Here is a 20,644-nt window from a genome sequence, read left to right as displayed (position 1 = left end):
TTGAACCTTTTTACATAATTTGTTGGGGAGAAGAGACAAACAAAACACGGCATGTGACGCTGCGTTGGTACGTGTTTATCACACTTTTGATTTGGGGATCGACAAATCCGGGTATTTTGCTAACTTGGAACCAGAACCGGGTGACAGAACCAAACCCAGTTCAGTGTCTGTCAATGAGCACGTTTACATGGACTGCAATAATCCGACTATTGACCTTATTCTAAATAAGACAATATTTCGATTAAGGTGTTTACGAGTTGCTTATAGAATATTCCATTCATATTCCCGTTTACATGCTACAGAGCAGAGTCCGATTAATGACTGAAGACGCCCACATGACGTCCCGACATCCTGCGTCCGAGTTGTCCTCCTGAATTTAACCTGAAACCCTTCCTGTCATGTTGCTGCCGTGGGCGGGACAAGATGTTGGGACTTCTTTTTACCGGTGGCAGTCATCTTTTGTTCTGTAAACAAGTTGCACAACACTCGCTGGAAGCTACAGCGTGCGTCGTCAAGCGGTCGGATCGCCGTACGTCGCAAAGTGCTGCGAAAACTCCGACAGGACGTCACAGTGCGAATAAGGTGTTTACATGTCTACAACGCACTTCAATAATGAGACTAAGATCGGAATACTCCACGTCTTAATTCGACTGTTGCTTACTCCGACTGTGACCTTATTCGGGTTAAGGTAATCAGAAACTGCTGTTTACATGGCAGCTTCTTATTCAGAGTCTTAATCGGGTTAATATCGGAATCGGTCCATGTGAACGTAGTCACTGTATCAGGTGAGTCCAGGTGAAGCTCTGAGGTCGTCTTGGCTCACCTGTTAAATCTCTTCAGTCATGGAGAGGAGAAGCTGAAGGAGGTTTGGTTATTTGGAAAAATAAAACTTTACCTTTTCACTGCTCAATGATCCATTATCAAGACGATTACCACTAACCCTATCCTCAAAAGAGTTTATATTTCTTTATTAATAATTGTCAAAACATTTCAAATGTTGAAAATGTTAATTTCCCCTTTGAGACAAATGGATTCATGTGAGTAATATTTAAAATCCCTCAGCTGTAAAAAATTATATTTTATTAAGAACGTTGACATTGGCAGACTGTACACATACCCTTGAGACCCTTGACCTTCTTGGTTACTGTTCTACTGTCGTTGAAGTTTTTAATATAAAATAGAAGTGATGTGACTTTATATTCTCTAGAACAATAAAACTGTCTGGGCTGGCTGGACCTGGAGAAACAGTAGAAGGGAAAATGCTGTTTTGGTGATTTTGATGTTTTAACCTCAGCTGAAGGATCACACTGAGAAAACTGATGAAACCTTTCAAACTGGATAAACTCTAACATGAAATCAAAGCCGGTTTTCTTAGTTCCTGAGAAGTCGACATTTTGGGAGGTCCGAGGTTTTCAAAAACCACCTCAGGAGGCCGGTGGCTGGATGTTGGTCTGACACAGAGAAACCACAGCGTTGCAGCAGAAAGCCTTCACCAGAGTTACAGCACAAAGAGACGGTGGAGCTTAAATATCTTTCCAAAATGGCCGCTTCAGTCAAAATGGCCGCCTGATGCTGCTTCATGTTGTCACTCGCTCCTCCTCCTCCTGCTGTCTCTCTCTCCCAGCCGTCCTGAGGTCTGACTGATCGTCCTGCAGCGAAACATGCGAACGCTTCCGAGCTGCAGAAACATCCAAAACATCCCAAACCTTTACATCACACAGCAAAAGAAAAGACTCAACAAACCTGAACACTGTTGGCCTGTTTTCACATGAACTGCAGATTTGTTGAAGCTTTTCTGTGAAACTCTGCACACGTCTGCTCAGAAAGCCCGATCAGGTTTTCATACAGAAAGCTGTTCAGAATAAAACCTCCGGTCTTTACAGCTGAAGCCGGTCAACAGTCCGGCTGAAGAGCTGAAGACACTAACGAGCTGCTGTCCCTTCCTGAACCGACAACCACTTTTACTTTGGAATTATTTTTACATTTTCAGAGCAGTGTGGGGTTTTTGTTTTTGTTTTTACAGTTTTGGGAAAATGGAGAATGGTTGCAGGAGGGTTAGGGTGTGTGAGCAGTTGTAAAAAGCTGTAATAGGATCCTCAGTCAGTCTGATGCATGTTGGGTTTCATGGACTGAAGCTCTGAGGCTCTGAGGCTCTTTATGCTGCTGGCTGCTAGATGAACTCCGCTCTGCTTTACAGGTTTTCACATCGTTCAGATGCATTTCTAGAGACAACATTTCACATTTTAAGAATGACACAAACAACAAAATTCTGTTGTAGTTTGCAAAATGTTTGATTATGCTAATCTAAAACCAGATGCAGCTCCATGCAGTGTCAGATCAGTAAATTAAACATAGTCTCAGAGTTTAGGAAGATGTAAACAGTTTATTCTGACATCAGTTAATTTAATCCAGTTTAATCTAATCTAATCTAGTCTACTCTAGTTTAATCTAGTCTAGTCTAGTGTAGTCTGTTGTAGTCTAAAAGCAGTTGCAGCTCCATGCAGCATCAGATCAGTGAAGGAAGAGTCTCAGAGTTTAGGAAGATGTAAACAGTTTATTCTGACATCAATTAATTTAATCCAGTTTAATCTAATCTAATCTAATCTAGTCTACTCTAGTTTAATCTAGTTTAATCTAGTCTAGTCTAGTCTAAAAGCAGTTGCAGCTCCATGCAGCATCAGGTCAGTAAATGAAGAGTCTCAGAGGTTAGGAAGATGTAAACAGTTTATTCTGACATCAGACGACAGCAGAGCTACAGACTGATCCATCAGAGCAGAACATTCACCTCCTCTCAGCCTCAGCTACAGACAGACTGTACAGTGGAATAAATAACTGCCTATTGCCTATAAGTCACTTGGTGTGTTAAGGTATTTTATTGTGCCGCCACTCAAACCGGTCTAGTCTATGTACAGGTGCTACATCACACCATGCAGAGCCAGTGCAGTGCAGGGAAACAAATCCAGTCCGACAGCAAAACCACATTCAAACCAAACAGTGAAAACAGGTTCTACAGGAGGTGGGTGTGTTTGTGGGAGGGGTCACATCTCAGTCTCAGCCAATAAGCTCTCACCTAGACCTGATGTCAGCAAGACCATCTGGGGGCCGGAGTCTGTAGGGTCAAAGAACGACACGGGTTTAGAACTACAGACCAGTCTGGTTTAGAACTACAGACCAGTCTGGTTTAGATCTACAGACCAGTCTGGTTTAGAACTACAGACCAGTCTGGTTTAGAACTACAGACCAGTCTGGTTTAGAACTACAGACCAGTCTGGTTTAGATCTACAGACCAGTCTGGTTTAACCAGGTTTCCTCTGCTCCATCACAGGAACATGAAAGCAGATTAATTTGGGCCAATAAAGAAGTTTTAATCTTAATGTTTGGAGTGTTTCGTGTATTCACTGTCTCCATGATAAATACACACAAAGATCACAGAAATATAACATGAATTTCCAAAAGGCCAATATTTTAAGTTCTGCAGAACTAGAACCAGAACTGGGATCAGAACTAGAACCAGAACTGGAAGCAGAAGTGGAACCAGGAGTAAACGGACCCCCAGACACCAGAGAGCAGAGAAGAAGAAGAGAAGATTTCTGATGAGTTGATTAATGATTTCATCCACTTGTTAACTTTCATTAAGGTAAAACAGGCAGGTTAAACCAGTTGGACCAGTTAAACCAATTGGACCAGTTAAACCAGTTGGACCAGTTAAACCAGTTGGACCAGTGAAACCAGTTAAGCTCCTGTCAGACTAGTTACTATAGAGGACAAACACAGACCTTCTGTTCCCATCGAGGACAACTAGAACACAGAGAGATAGGACAGAACCAGGCTAATACTGGGCCCAACTGGGACAGAACCAGGCTACTATAGGGCCAAACAGGGACAGAAGGGGGCGGAGTCGATGCCGGTGTCCCATCCAGCGGTCCAACACCTGGAACGGAGTCTGGAGCCAGTCTGGTTTCCCAAAATATCAATATCGTTTTCATATAATATCCATTGGTTTATAATGTTTAACAGTTAGCTTACCAAGACTTTCTCCTCTGTCAGAGTCTGAACCGTCAGAACAGAGTCTCTGTTTGTTTTGTGTTTCGGTTCAGTTCAGGTTCATTCACCGGACGGCAACACACACACACACACACACACACACACACATGTTTGGTTCTGATCCGGTTTCAAGGTGCTGACAGGAAGGAAGCCTCATTATACTGCTGACATGCAAACACACACACAGCTGTCCATCAGCCAGGGAAACCAGACTGATGCTACACCACATCAGGACCAGTGAGGTACTGATACTGTACTACAGTAGGACCAGTGAGGTACTGCAGTACTGGTACTGTACTACAGTACTGTACTGTAGTAGGACTAGTGGGGTACTGCAGTACTGGTACTGTACTACAGTAGGACCAGTGAGGTACTGATACTGTACTACAGTAGGACCAGTGAGGTACTGATACTGTACTACAGTAGGACCAGTGAGGTACTGCAGTACTGATACTGTACTACAGTAGGACCAGTGGGGTACTGCAGTACTGGTACTGTACTACAGTAGGATCAGTGGGGTACTGCAGTACTGGTACTGTACTACAGTACTGTACTGTAGTAGGACCAGTGAGGTACTGCAGTACTGATACTGTACTACAGTAGGACCAGTGGGGTACTGCAGTACTGGTACTGTACTACAGTAGGATCAGTGGGGTACTGCAGTACTGGTACTGTACTATAGTAGAACCAGTATGGTACTGCAGTACTGGTGGAACCTGGACTTGCTGCCTTTAGGAACCCAGTCAGAACCACAGCAGGCAGCGGGGGGTAAAGCGGGACGGAGGGTAGTGGGACAGTTTGGGCGAGGGGGGGTGGGGGTGGGGGGGGGTCAACCCTTACTGCTGTGGGGGAGCCAGGCCGGGGGCTGGTGCTTGTCCCTGATTGGCAGCAGGGCGCCGCTGGAGGCGGGGCCTGGCTGGAGGGGCGGGGCCTCCTTGTCGTCGTCCTCCTCGCCCTCCGACAGCAGGTCGCTGATCTGCTGCTGCAGCTCCGGGCTGATGGCGTTCTCCGCCAGAACCAGGACCCGCAGGCTGGTGGGGTAGTTCTCCACCATGTCCAGGAACACCTGAGGAGAACCGCAAGGAAAACTTTATTTATACAGCTCAGTGCAGACGGTAAAACGCAGCGAGCTTTACTGGTCTCACCAAGTCCAGTGAATGTCCGGGAGCCGGTCTCAGCGCCAGCTGACATACTGAGCCGTGCTGGGCTAGTTACTCAGAAAATGTAATCAATTACTCTTTACTGATTCCTCATTTAAAAAGTAATCACATTACTAATTCCTCAGCAGTAGCAGGAATTAGTTCCGTTCCTCGTTACGTTACTTTGCCTTTCATCACAGTTTCTGTACCAGATGCTTTGATAAACTGGATGTTGTGTTTTTCTCTGTGGAGTTTTGCTGCCACACAAAGTTTACGGACGATCATTTTCTTAGATCTTGACTGAGATCAATTCAAAGTAATGCGAAAACTTCCAGCTGCTGAAAGTCTGCGTCTCTCCAGCTTCTGTTTTGCTGTTTTACCTAACAGCCGACGTAAAGCTGCTGCATGAAGACACAGACGAGGAAAACACAGACAGGTCAAAGTAGAGAACAGAAAAGGTTGAAGGAGGTTCAGGTTTCAGTAACGCAGGAACGCAGCGCACTGGGATTAGTAACTGGAATGAAATTACTGAGTTTCAAATTGTAATCCCTTACACTGCTGTTACTGACACAAGTAATCACACTACAACCCTGCTACTGACACACGGTGCAGGACAACAGACAGTAACAGACAGCAGCAGCACAGTACTGTTGCTGTGTGCAGGCTCCTGTACAGCAGAGCGCTCGCTGCTCAGTAATCTGTTTCACTGGAATTAGATTACCTGAGAAAAGCTTTCACAGCGAAGTTAACAGCAGAACAATTTAGGATATTACTGAAGCTGCTTTCACTCCCGGCTCCGTCCTCCACAGCCCACACCGCTCTGAAGACCTGAACCAGCTCTGACACACCGCTCTGAAGACCTGAACCAGCTCTGACACACCGCTCTGAAGACCTGAACCAGCTCTGACACACCGCTCTGAAGACCTGAACCAGCTCTGACACACCGCTCTGAAGACCTGAACCAGCTCTGACACACCGCTCTGAAGACCTGAACCAGCTCTGACACACCGCTCTGAAGACCTGAACCAGCTCTGACACACCGCTCTAAAGACCTGAACCAGCTCTGACACACCGCTCTGAAGACCTGAACCAGCTCAGGGAGGTTTCTGCTGTGCGGACCGGCCGGACGTCCTCGGCTTCATATGAATAAGAACAAGATGTTTTAGTCTGTGTGACGGCGGCTGCGACCTCCAAAATGTTTCTGACATGTTTTGACCTCCTGTGACGTCCTGCTGCTGCAGGAGACAGCAGAGCCAAGGAGACGCTGACCTCCTCCACCTCCTCCACCTGCATTCATCTGCATGAATCTGCATGAATCTGCATCCTGTTCACTTTATAATCAGACGGCTGAAGGTGTAAAACGCACTGAGGCGTTCTGCAGATCTGATCAGCTGAACCGGCTCTACATTGTGTTGAGAGATCAGACAGCGATCCGGTCCAGTCCTCCACATAAAGATCCAGCTGTAAACTCTGAAAATCTGATTCCTCAAACCACTGCAGGAGGTTTGAGACTCACTTGGCCAAGTGTGAATGGAAATATTTCTCCAAGCCACAGACATAATCTCTTTTATACTTTTCCCAAATCCTTTCTTCCCCACCAGGAAAGAGAAACACATCGTCGTTAGTTTGGATCGGAGCAGAAACTTCAATGTAAACTCGTTACGATGTGGTATTTTATCGACGGCTAACGTCTGACGAATTCCAAACTTGTCGTATGTCAGGCGGCATCGCGTGGAACATTCCTCATCCGTCTCCTTCACACAGTCTGAGTTGTTGTGGGCGGGGCTTCAACCCCTCTGGACCAGCCTGGACTCATCTCATTGGCTGATGAGTCTGTTAGAGTCTGTTTCACCTGAAGCTCCGTCAAAACTTTAGCTGGTCTTAAAAAAACATCTTTTTTTTTTTGAGAATATCAGTTTGAATTATGATCACACTCAGATGGATGAAGCAGAAACGATCTGCAGCGTTGGGAACAGCTGAACGTTTCCCCTCCGTGTGTTCAGCCAACCAGCATGACCAGAGAAGAGAGACGGGCAGGGGTCAAAGGTCGGGGAGGGGGGGGGGTGCAGAGCGCTTTGATCAAACAGGGTGAAGAAGAGCTGGAGGTCAGCAGACTGACTGAGCCTCAGGCAACACACACACACACACACACACACACACTCTTCCTCTCAGGCTTGTTTCTGTCTGTCTTCAGAGCGAGACAAGAGGCTCTTTCATGTTTGTTCATGCAGATAGGGGTGTGTGTGTGTGTGTGTGTGTGTGGGTGTGGGTGTGTGTGTGTGTGTGTGTGTGTGGGTGGTAGCAGGGTTGGAGCAGCAGCTCCACCTGGTGGACACACACAGGACTGAATCTGTGGTTGAAGTCAGAGGCTGAACTGACCAGACTGTAAAATAATAATGATGACAAAAACAATAATAATAACAAATAAAACTAGAAGGCACTCGGAGAGCGCAGACCTCCGCCAAGGTTCGTGCTGTTATCGCTTGTTCGTGAGTCGGATCCGGATCCGCTCCAAAATGTAACGGGTTCTTCCTTGGCCCATGCTACACCCTTCCACCAAGTTTCATGAAAATCGGGCCGGTAGTTTTTCCGTAATCCTGCTAACAGACAAACAAACAAACAAACAAACAAACAAACGGCACCGAAAACATAACCTCCTTGGCGGAGGTAATAATGAGAAAATAAAATGATGAGACTTGTAACTCGTCTCACAGCAGGAAACATTTCACTGAACAGAGAAAACTCACAGCAGTCTTCACACACATCACAAAGAAACTTGTTGAAATTTTCAGGTTTCCCAAAGGAAGTCGTGACGACAGGAAGTCGTGACGACAGGAAGTCAGGACGACAGGAAGTCAGGACGACAGGAAGTCGTGACGACAGGAAGTCAGGACGACAGGAAGTCGTGACGACAGGAAGTCTGCAACAACTCACTTCATCTTGTACTTCTATATATTCTTTGTAACGCTGTGTGATCCAGACTGTGCTGCGATCCAGACCGGCTGCTGCGATCCAGACCGGCTGCTGCGATCCAGACCGGCTGCTGCGGTCCAGACCGGCTGCTGCGATCCAGATCCAGACCGGCTGCTGTGATCCAGACCGGCTGCTGCGATCCAGACCGGCTGCTGCGATCCAGATCCAGACCGGCTGCTGCGATCCAGACCGGCTGCTGCGATCCAGATCCAGACCGGCTGACTGTTACAGTTCAGTAGGAAAATATTGACTTCAGTGTTTTGTGTTGCAGGTCACAGCAGAGCCGGTCTCACGAGGCCAGATCAGTGTGTCAGCAGCTAGCTTTGGGTTAACTCTGGCTTTTCAGTCTCATGAAGATGGTTCACTTTGAACTGGGCAGGTCACCATGGTAACCTGCTGCAGGGCTAACCTGCTCCGGAGCAGCTTCAGTTCAGCCTATCAGATCAAAACAGATGAAAGACCTCCTGAGCATTCCTACAGGATCCCGATATGGACAAAAATACTGCGTTCAAATGAAAATGACAAGTAATAAAGGAAACTGTTGGCTAAATATTGAATGAACAGACAGTTGAAGTTCTGTCTGCAGTTTATTATATCAGAGATACAGCAGGTAGGCTACTTAACTGACCATATTATTAATGAATGAAAGTGTCCTAATGACCGACAGTTCCTCCAGTAGCAGAAACAATGTTCATTTTAGCTGTTTTGTTTTCTAATGCTGATATTTATTCATTATAAGATTTTTTTCTTGAGAGTAGAACAAACTGTTAGTATTCATTTCTTTCCGATGCCCGTGTGTGGGAAATGTCATCAGTATACGGTATATTAGGGCTTATATCATCCTATAATTAGGTCTATTTGTTGTCTATGGCTTTTATAGTTTGATTATTTTATTACTGTCACCTATTTCTATTACTTCTTTTTATAGTTTTGCGCTTATACTCTATGTCCTTTTCCCCGCTGAATCATATTACTTTTGCCGTTGCAACAATCTAATTTCTCTACGGGGATCAATAGTTTGATCTGATCTTATCCAAATTGTCTGATCTGGATCTGTCCATGTTGCATGTGATTGGCTATTTGTTCCAAACCCCGCCTCTTTCATGCTGACAGGTAAGTCCTGGTGGACAGAGCCGGTCGGTCACCAGCGGTGAGACCAGGATCCACGTTAGGTTTAGTGAAGCCGGCTAAAGCAAAGATAGTCGGACTTTGTTGAACCGGCTTGGTGAGCCGTCTGTAACGCAGTGTGTTTATCCTCAGACTGCGGTGTGAGCTGCTTCCTGCGGTCAGCTGGTTGTTTTTCTCAGCAGATCCATCTGACCTGCAACACAAAGTTTAGGAGCCGCAAATTCAGTCAATATTTTCCTGCTGAACTGTACCGGCCAGCTGAGAACAGCAGAGCGTCTACAGCCTGATGATAAACACATCGCTGAAAGAGATGCAGCATTATTTATATTTATGTATTTTTATGTAAGAAGGAAATGCGTCGGATGTTGTTGTGGAGCAGAGTGGAGCCGGCGCCTCTGTCTGCAGCAGAGGATCATGGGTCTCATTTAGGAAACGTTGCGTGCGCTCCACCGGCCTGAAGGGAGCGCCCGAGGGGAACGGACACTTAGACGGCAAAGTAGAGAAATAAAGCAAAAATAGCCTTTACACTCCTTCATCTCCAGGCCGACGCCACGTCAAATTAGAAAACGCTCTAATAACAATATTCTGTCAGAAGAACGTCTGGAACTAAAGATCCTCTTTGTTGCTTTAGTCTGAAAGCCGCTGCTTCTGCACTCGTGAGTATTTTGGTGAAAACCTCGAGAAATGAAGGAAGCTGTTTGAAGAACGACTTCCAGACAAACTGATGATGTCACAGCGGAGCGATGTGATTGGACGGCGGGTCGCTACCTGAGCCGACTGGTTGGTGAGTCCGGTTCCCTCCAGGTCCAGAACCTCCAGCGTTCTGCTGGACGCCACGGCAACCGCCAGCATCCCGGCGATCTGGTCTCCTGGAACCACAACATCAGAACATCAGAACCTCAGAACCTCAGAACATCAGAACCTCAGAACCTCAGAACATCAAAACCTCAGAACATCAGAACGTCAGAACCTCAGAACATCAGAACCTCAGAACCTCAGAACATCAAAACCTCAGAACATCAGAACCTCAGAACATCAGAACATCAGAACCTCAGAACATCAGAACATCAGAACCTCAGAACCTCAGAACATCAGAACATCAAAACCTCAGAACCTCAGAACATCAGAACATCAGAACCTCAGAACATCAGAACCTCAGAACATCAGAACATCAGAACCTCAGAACATCAGAACATCAGAACCTCAGAACATCAGAACCTCAGAACATCAGAACCTCAGAACATCAGAACCTCAGAACATCAGAACATCAGAACCTCAGAACATCAGAACCTCAGAACATCAGAACATCAGAACATCAGAACATCAGAACCTCAGAACATCAGAACATCAGAACCAGAGAATGAGAATATCGAGGAGTTTTCACTTGTTGAAATCACTTCTGTGTTTTTCCACCTGCTGCTTTTCAAAACTGCCTCTGTTTCACTTTCCAGAAAATTAAGAAATAAATAAGACAGATCGTTTCTGTCTGGCTGCTGCTTTAGTTTTGTTTTTTTAGTTTTTGTTCAGGTTATTGTCCTTTTATCAAATATCAGATATCATCCACCTCAGATTCTGACCAGATTGTGGGTGGGCGGGGCTTGGCGGGGGCGGGGCTTGGTGGGGCGGGGCTTGGCGGGGCTTGGCGGGGCTTACCCAGTGGGTTGTAGTCCAGGTTGAGCACGCGGAGCTGGGAGCTGTGAGCCGCAGCGATGGCGAGGCGCGCCCAGCCCCGGCTGCTGATGCCTGGGTTAGCACTCAGCGTCAGCTCCCTCAGACCTGCAGAGACAGTGACATCACACAGAGTGACATCACACAGAGTGACATCACACAGAGTGACATCACACAGAGTGACATCACACAGCGTGACATCACACAGAGTGACATCACACAGAGTGACATCACACAGCCGTGACATTGCACATCAGTGACCTCTCTGGTGATTTTTTTTTTTTTTTTAAAGAACCCTCATAAAATGCAAACCATGCAGTACAAAACAACATAAAGATGATAGACATTCAATTAAATAAAAAAATGTACGTAAAGAAAAAAGAAAAAAAACCTGGGGATATACAGCTTTTACCTAAATTACACACAGACCTTATATGATGGCCTTTCTGTTATGAGCGAGAAACTGTAAAGTCTCATTTCCTTCAAGAATAAACAAAATTCAAACATTCAGACAGAAGCTGACTCGTCATCAGCTGCAGGATAATCCCTCACACTGTGGAGGTGGAGCTGCTCTCGGGGAGCTGGTCTCAGGTCAGTGAGTCTGAAATAACAGAATCCCAGCAGAGAAACTCCTGTGGGTTTTTTAAAATAACTGCCCACTTCTGTCCTGCTGCAGCTTCTCGTGAGTTCTGCTGCTGAGCATGCTCACTTCTGCTCTGTTTCTGTAATATAGTTTGATCTAATGATCTGATCTGATCTGATCTGTTCTGATCTGCTCTGATCTGATCTGATCTGATCTGTTCTGATCTGATCTGATCTGTTCTGTTCTGTTCTGATCTGATCTGATCTGATCTGATCTGATCTGTCCTGATCTGATCTGATCTGATCTGTCCTGATCTGATCTGATCTGATCTGATCTGATCTGTTCTGTTCTGATCTGATCTGATCTGATCTGTTCTGATCTGATCTGATCTGATCTGATCTGTTCTGTTCTGATCTGATCTGATCTGTTCTGATCTGTTCTGTTCTGATCTGATCTGATCTGATCTGATCTGATCTGATCTGTCCTGATCTGATCTGATCTGATCTGATCTGATCTGATCTGATCTGTCCTGATCTGATCTGTCCTGATCTGATCTGATCTGATCTGATCTGATCTGATCTGTCCTGATCTGATCGACTCACAGTGAGTCAGCAGGTTCAGTGTTTTGCTCAAAGACACTTCAGGAGTCACAGCTGCTGTGGAACGAACCTGTGAGTCGAGTCAGAACACAATACAGACAGACAGACAGGCAGACAGGCAGACAGGCAGACAGACAGACAGACAGACAGACAGACAGGCAGACAGGCAGACAGACAGACAGGCAGACAGGCAGACAGACAGACAGACAGACAGGCAGACAGACAGAGAGACAGACAGACAGACAGACAGACAGGCAGACAGACAGACAGAGAGACAGACAGACAGACAGACAGACAGGCAGACAGACAGGCAGACAGACAGACAGACAGGCAGACAGGCAGACAGACAGACAGACAGACAGGCAGACAGGCAGACAGACAGAGAGACAGACAGACAGACAGACAGACAGGCAGACAGACAGACAGAGAGACAGACAGACAGACAGACAGACAGACAGACAGACAGACAGGCAGACAGACAGACAGGCAGACAGACAGACAGACAGACAGGCAGGCAGGCAGGCAGACAGGCAGACAGACAGGCAGGCAGGCAGACAGACAGACAGACAGACAGACAGGCAGGCAGACAGACAGACAGACAGACAGACAGGCAGACAGACAGACAGGCAGGCAGACAGACAGACAGACAGACAGACAGACAGACAGACAGACAGGTACCATGGAGGGACAGAAAAATAAAATCTGATCATGCAGCATCAGAACCAAAGTTCCTCTAAACTGACAGTTTGATGACTAATCATTTCTCACACTGACTGTCAGGCAGCAGGTTTGGTGGTGTGTGTGTGTGTGTGTGTGTGTGTGTGTGTGTGTGTGTGTGTACCTGACTTGGCTCCGTCGGGGGGCAGCATGCCGCAGATCAGACCCAGCGCCTCGTCTCCCAGCATGCAGTCTCCCAGGTCCAGACAGACGAGCGCCGGGTGAGAAGACAGAGCCGAGTTCAGCTCCACCAGACCCGAGTCCAGCAGGGGGCTGCCATGGAGACTGGGGGGGGCAAAACCTGTTTAAGCTGCAATAAGCAAAATGTTCTGCCCACTAGAGGGCGACAGAAACCAAAACACATTTGTAAATAACACACAGCAGCAATCTGCTGGACTATGGAGGCCTAGTAAGGACAAACATTGCAATGCACCGTGCATAAAGGCTAACAGCTAAGCTAACCGTAACTACGGAGAAGTCTCACCGGTTACCAGTCTCAACAGGTTTACAAGTTTACTAGTTTAACAAGTTCACTAGTTTAACAAGTTTACAAGTTTACAAGTTTAACAAGTTTACTAGTTTAACAAGTTCACTGGATTAACAAGTTTAAAAGCTTAACAACTTTACTAGTTGTTATATGTAACTGTGTTTTGTCTGGACCCCAGGAAGACTAGCTGTTACCTTGGTGACAGCTAATGGGGATCCTAATAAACTACACTAAACTAATTTAACAAGTTCACTAGTTTAACAAGTTTATTAGTTTAACAAGTATACTAGTTTAACAAGTTCACTAGTTTAACAAGTTTACTAGCTTAACAAGTTCACTAGTTTAACAAGTTTACTAGTTTAACAAGTTTAACAAGTTTACTAGTTTAACAAGTTCACTAGTTTAAGAAATTTACAAGTTTACTAGTTTAACAAGTTCACTAGTTTAAGAAATTTACAAGTTTACTAGTTTAACAAGTTTACAAGTATAACAAGTTTACTAGTTTAACAAGTTCACTAGTTTAACAAGTTTACTAGTTTAACAAGTTCACTAGTTTAACAAGTTCACTAGTTTAACACGTTTACTAGTTTGACAAGTTCACTAGTTTAACACGTTTACAAGTATAACAAGTTTACTAGTTTGACACGTTTACTAGTTTAACAAGTTCACTAGTTTAACAAGTTTACTAGTTTAACAAGTTTACAAGTATAACAAGTTTACTAGTTTAACAAGTTCACTAGTTTAACAAGTTTACTAGTTTGACAAGTTCACTAGTTTAACAAGTTTACAAGTATAACAAGTTTACTAGTTTGACAAGTTTACTAGTTTAACAAGTTTACAAGTATAACAAGTTTACAAGTTTAACAAGTTCACTAGTTTAACAAGTTTACTAGTTTAACAAGTTTACAAGTTTACAAGTTTAACAAGTTTACTAGTTTGACAAGTTTAACAAGTTTACTAGTTTAACAAGTTTACTAGTTTAACAAGTTCACTAGTTTAACAAGTTTACAAGTATAACAAGTTTACTAGTTTAACAAGTTCACTAGTTTAACAAGTTTACTAGTTTGACAAGTTCACTAGTTTAACAAGTTTACAAGTATAACAAGTTTACTAGTTTAACAAGTTCACTAGTTTAACAAGTTTACAAGTTTACAAGTTTAACAAGTTTACAAGTATAACAAGTTTACAAGTTTAACAAGTTCACTAGTTTAACAAGTTTACAAGTTTAACAAGTTTACTAGTTTGACAAGTTTAACAAGTTTACTAGTTTAACAAGTTCACTAGTTTAACAAGTTTACTAGTTTGACAAGTTCACTAGTTTAACAAGTTTACAAGTATAACAAGTTTACTAGTTTAACAAGTTTACTAGTTTAACAAGTTTACAAGTATAACAAGTTTACTAGTTTAACAAGTTCACTAGTTTAACAAGTTTACTAGTTTAACAAGTTTACTAGTTTGACAAGTTTACTAGTTTAACAAGTTTACAAGTATAACAAGTTTACAAGTTTACCAAGTTCACTAGTTTAACAAGTTTACAAGTATAACAAGTTTACAAGTTTAACAAGTTCACTAGTTTGACAAGTTTAACAAGTTTACTAGTTTAACAAGTTCACTAGTTTAACAAGTTTACAAGTTTAACAAGTTTACTAGTTTAACAAGTTTACAAGTTTACAAGTTTAACAAGTTTACTAGTTTGACAAGTTTAACAAGTTTACTAGTTTGACAAGTTCACTAGTTTAACAAGTTTACAAGTATAACAAGTTTACTAGTTTAACAAGTTCACTAGTTTAACAAGTTTACAAGTATAACAAGTTTACAAGTTTAACAAGTTCACTAGTTTAACAAGTTTACAAGTTTAACAAGTTCACTAGTTTAACAAGTTTACTAGTTTAACAAGTTTACTAGTTTGACAAGTTTACTAGTTTAACAAGTTTACTAGTTTGACAAGTTTACAAGTTTAACAAGTTTACTAGTTTAACAAGTTCACTAGTTTAACAAGTTTACAAGTTTAACAAGTTCACTAGTTTAACAAGTTTACTAGTTTAACAAGTTTACTAGTTTGACAAGTTTACAAGTTTAACAAGTTTACTAGTTTAACAAGTTCACTAGTTTGACAAGTTTACTAGTTTAACAAGTTCACTAGTTTAACAAGTTTACTAGTTTAACAAGTTTACAAGTTTAACAAGTTTACTAGTTTAACAAGTTCACTAGTTTGACAAGTTTACTAGTTTAACAAGTTCACTAGTTTAACAAGTTTACTAGTTTAACAAGTTTACAAGTTTAACAAGTTTACAAGTTTAACAAGTCTACTAGTTTAACAAGTTTACTCGCTCGCTTCATCGATTCCACCATTTCGAGAGTTTTTTTCAGGAGTGGGAGGGGGAGAGCGCCGCTTTCAAACAGCGAGAGAGGAGACGAGCTAGTTTTAAAAAAATTAAAAGCTGCTGAATGGAGGGGGAGGAGCTTCAGGAGCGGAGTCTGACAACAAGCTTTAGAAAAGAGGAGAAAACAGCAACAGCTGGATGTTGGTTTATATCATCATGTCTCTATGAAATCTCCATAGAGCACACATGAGTTTACAGGTCTACAGTACACTATAGTGGTTTATAATAATCTATAATACTCTACAGTAGTCTACAGTGATCTACAGTAGTCTACAGTGGTCTATAGTAGTCTATAGTGGTCTGCAGTAGTCTACAATAGTCTATAGTGGTCTACAGTAGTCTATATTGGTCTACAGTAGTGGTCTACAGTAGTCTATAGTAGTCTATAGTGGTCTGCAGTAGTCTACAATAGTCTATAGTGGTCTATAGTAGTGGTCTACAGTAGTCTATAGAAGTGGTCTACAGTAGTCTATAGTAGTCTATAGTGGTCTGCAGTAGTCTATGGTGGTCTATAGTAGTCTATAGTGGTCTACAGCAGTATAGTAGTCTACAGTAGTGTATGGCAGACGCTAGTGGTCTGCAGTACTCTCTGCTGGTCTGCAGTAGTCTCTACTGGTCTGCAGTAGTCTCTGCTGGTCTGCAGTAGTCTCTGCTGGTCTTCAGTAGTCTCTACTGGTCTCCAGCAGCATGCTGGTCTACTCACAACAGGGTCTGCAGGGAGCGGTTGGTCTTCAGGGCGTCAGCCAGGTGTCTGGTCCTGCTGATGCTGGAGACCACGCCCAGATTCAGGTTGAGCTGGGCCAGCGAGCGAGACTCTGCGACGCCGCAGCAGACCCGGCCGAAGTCCCGGTCCGACAGCTGGCAGCCGCGCACCGACAGCAGCCGCACGCTGGCCTCCTTCAGGCTCTCACAGATGTCCTGCACCTCGGCGCCCGACAGCAGCTCCCCGCTGATCTGGATCGACGCCGGCAGCATCCTGAGGCGGGGAGGGGGGGCGGGGAGGGGGGGGAGGGGGTTCTAGAGGGGAACTACAGGGGAACCACACTGTCAGTTCTCTCGCTGAATGGTTCATTTCTCTTTAAATCTGTTGAAATCTGTTGAAATCTGCAGATTGGAGTCACTGCTGCGTTTTATCAAAATGACGCAGCCTGGCCTGCAGGAGGCGCCGCAGAGTTCCCCTGTCTGTACGTTCTGCACATGGTTCTGCACATGGTTCTGCATCATGGTTCTGCATCATGGTTCTGCATCATGCTACACATGAAGGAACATGCAGGCTGCCTGACTGCAGAACCAATTTCTCTTTGGGACAAAAAGATGTTGAACTTGAACATGAGGAAACTCTGCAGCTGTTTTACTCTGCAAGCTTTTCATATTGTACATATTTTTCTTTCATTTCCTCATCAGTTTGTTCTCATAATGTTGAAATTCATATTTTTTCATACTTTTCATTCCTATAATTCTATTGAGTGTTCCAGCGCTGTAACTGTTGTCATGTTTGGTTTAATAACTTCCACTGTCTTTATTCTTATTTATATTTAATTTTTCTCTGCTGTATCCTGCTGAAACACCCAGTTTCCCCACAGGATCAATAAAGTTTCACTGACTCTAACCTAACCGAAACGAACCGAACCAAATCGAATCGAATGTGACCACCAGGCAGCTGGTCAGACTTCATGTTACCAGATAAACTAATTGATCAGCTGACATATTTTAAGGTCAAAATACAGACAGGAGGTTCATCTGATTTCCTCAGCGATCAATAAAGTTTCATCATTAAAGTTTAATCTCTTCTTCTCATTGGTCAGACAGTAAATTAAGCTGATCAGTTATTGATCAATAACTCGGGTCGGTCTGGTCTGGAGGTCCAGCAGCAGAACCGGACCGGCTCAGATGATCAACTGAATGATCGATCAGGACACTTCGAGGTCAAAATACACGCAGATGTCAATCAGCACTGATGTCAGATAATCAATGAATGTGATAAAGTGTCGATCAGCAGAGCGGGTCTGATCAGCTGATCAGATGATAAACATGAAGCCAGGTTTTAATCACAACACGTCAGTTAATAAATGAACCTGAGAAGTTATTGATCAGCTCGCGGGGAAGATCCGGAGTTTCACGCGCTGACATCATCCGCTGCTACGGTGCATCTGATCCCACAGCAGGCCACGCGCCGGTATTGATCCACAGCGGCCATCCGTGTCGTCACTGTAATCGATGAGAGTATCGATCGATCGGCTGACAGGTCGCTCAGCTGCGGACAGCCGCTCCGGTCATGACGGACCGTCCGTCGGTTTCCTCCGGCTGACCGGACGGTCGGTTGTTGCTCGGTCCCGGTGTGTTGCAGGTGTCCGTTACTATGGACAGAGAGGGGAGGAACAGACAGAGGTCTCACTCTGACTCTGTTTCCAGGAACCAAAACCTGGACAGAGTCTGCGCTCAGTCTGCTGGTGTTCATGTTAAAGTAGTGAGATATTAAAGTTACAGTAGAGATATTAAAGTTACAGTAGAGATATTAATGTTACAGTAGAGATATTAATGTTACAGCAGTGAGATATTAATGTTACAGTAGAGAGATATTAATGTTAAAGTAGAGATATTAATGTTACAGCAGTGAGATATTAATGTTAAAGTAGAGATATTAATGTTAAAGTAGAGATATAAATGTTAAAATAGAGATATTAATGTTAAAGTAGAGATATTAATGTTAAAGTAGAGATATAAATGTTAAAATAGAGATATTAATGTTAAAGTAGAGATATTAATGTTACAGCAGTGAGATATTAATGTTACAGTAGAGAGATATTAATGTTAAAGTAGAGATATTAATGTTACAGCAGTGAGATATTAATGTTACAACAGTGACGTCTGGTCTTCACTTAGATATTAATGTTAAAAACATCTCAGTTTTAATTTTAACATCCACAGATAAATTAAAATCTTTTTCATAACGCCTAGTTTCTGGTTCAGGTCTGAACTGGATCGGTTGCTATGGTAACAGTTGAGGTGAGGGTAACGCCCACTTTTACAGAAAAGAAGGCGAGACAGCTTTTTAAATGATGGAGTGATTCATCTTGTCAATAGACGATCTTTATTATGGTAGCGTCACCGGAAACCAGCAGCGCTGAGCCTCGCTCTTAATCCTCTGGTCGCGTCACGTGTTTTCCCCTAATGACGATTATTATGATTATTACAATGATTATTAATCACTGTTACTTAGTAATTACTTATTTATTACTCATTAGTTACTGTTGCACCGTCCACCTGCAGGCCGCTCGCGCCTGTCCTATCACCGCTGTCAAGCCACACACAATCACAACAACAACACTTCCGGTCTTAACTTTCAAAATAAAATGCTTTAGAAAATTAAAATACAAAATTATTCTGAACAGCCTGAACAGGAAGATAACAGACTGTACAGAGAGATTCAATCACTAATTATATTCTCTGCTACCTGGAAATCCACCTGGACAGACAGACAGACAGACAGACAGAGAGACAGACAGGCAGACAGACAGACAGACAGGCAGACAGACAGACAGACAGACAGAGAGACAGACAGACAGACAGACAGACAGGCAGGCAGACAGACAGACAGACAGACAGACAGAGAGACAGACAGACAGACAGACAGACAGACAGGCAGGCAGACAGAGAGACAGACAGACAGACAGACAGACAGACAGACAGACAGGCAGACAGACCTTAAATGTTATAAAATTGATTTTCTCACATAGTAGAGATCCTTTTAAATTTTCTGTTAAGTTTTTGTGTTTTAAACATTAAATATTAATTAATTATCCTTGAACACAGTTCCTTCCATCAGGAAACACTCACAACATAAAGCGGTTTATTTCATCTGACATTTATTTTCACTCTCTCTCTCTCTCTCTCTCTCTCTCTCTCTCTCTCTCACACACACACACACACACACACACACACACACACAGAGACTGACCTCAGATCAGCCGCTCAGTCAGCAGAGAAGCAGAAGGTGAAGACATGGCGCCGCCTGGCGGACATTCAGCAGGAATGATAATACTAATTCTGATATTGATACTACTACCACTAATAATAATACTAACAAGGGAATATCCAAAACAAGACAGGAAACATTATTTTATGACAGTGTAGGCTACAGAACGAAGGGTATATGTATATATATGTATAGTTTTCTACATATATATACACAGACAGACACAAGGAGCAGTAAAAAAAAAGAAAAGAAATAGAAATTGAATTCAAGAAAGTGAATTCTGGGACAGGAACATCTGTTTTGTTCTGTTTATTCGTGTTATTCACACATCTTATTGAATTAAAATAAAGACTGGATTTATTAAACAGCTGTCCTCTCCTGAGGTCAGTCCTGTTTACCAGAGCGAAAAATGAAGTTATCGCGTTACCTCGCGGGATTTCAGTGATCAGGATGCGGACGAGTCTTCTCTTAATTTACTAAATTAGACAACATGAGCGCTATTTTAATATTTTAAAAAATCCAATTTGGAAATGGCTGGACCGATATGAGATCGTGACAATCGTAATCTTAAAAAAAAGAAAGAAAGAAAAATACGAAAACTTGGTTGTTTCCATTTCCGGTTCCTGTGCTGGATCGTGACGTATCCCGGAAGTGCAGCAGCTGCTAGCGGAGCTGGAGCTAAAGCTAAAGCTGAAGCTGAAGCTGAAGCTAGCATCAACAGCGGGACTGAAGACCGGAGACAGAAACCTGCAGCAGGTGAGGAGGAGCGCGAGGAAACCGGTTTGTTCCAGAAATACACAGACTGACGGTTAGACCTGTCTGTCTGTCTGTCTGTCTGTCTGTCTGTCTGTCTGTCAGCCGGGTTCAGTTCTGTTGATGTTTCCTCTTATATCAGTGAGACAGACAGACAGGCAGACAGGCAGACAGGCAGACAGACAGGCTTCAC

General features: G+C 43.5%; 2 protein-coding genes across 2 annotated transcripts in view; one reads left to right on the top strand and one right to left on the bottom strand.

Moving 5' to 3' along the window:
- Positions 1 to 2,940: 2,940 nt before the first annotated feature.
- On the bottom strand, positions 2,941 to 16,697 carry lrrc73 (leucine rich repeat containing 73). The gene is made up of 6 exons (XM_078288884.1): positions 16,426 to 16,697; positions 12,976 to 13,136; positions 10,938 to 11,060; positions 10,053 to 10,153; positions 4,885 to 5,110; positions 2,941 to 3,109 (listed from the first exon to the last, which is right to left on the bottom strand). Exons 1-6 carry the CDS (start codon positions 16,695 to 16,697, stop codon positions 3,039 to 3,041), a joined length of 954 nt encoding a protein of 317 aa, XP_078145010.1. The 3' UTR covers positions 2,941 to 3,038.
- A 3,678-nt stretch (positions 16,698 to 20,375) lies between these two features.
- The window catches only part of mea1 (male-enhanced antigen 1), a 6,411-nt gene continuing 6,142 nt past the window's right edge, over positions 20,376 to 20,644 (top strand). The window contains exon 1 of the mRNA XM_078288860.1: positions 20,376 to 20,454. The gene's annotated coding sequence lies outside the window, so the exon portion shown is untranslated. The remainder of the gene's footprint in view (positions 20,455 to 20,644) is intronic.

This window comes from Centroberyx gerrardi, chromosome 15 (assembly GCF_048128805.1).
Source record: "Centroberyx gerrardi isolate f3 chromosome 15, fCenGer3.hap1.cur.20231027, whole genome shotgun sequence".
Lineage (NCBI taxonomy): Eukaryota > Metazoa > Chordata > Actinopteri > Beryciformes > Berycidae > Centroberyx > Centroberyx gerrardi.
Note: the sequence above shows the minus strand (reverse complement) of the source record. Positions and strands in the feature narration are given on the sequence as shown.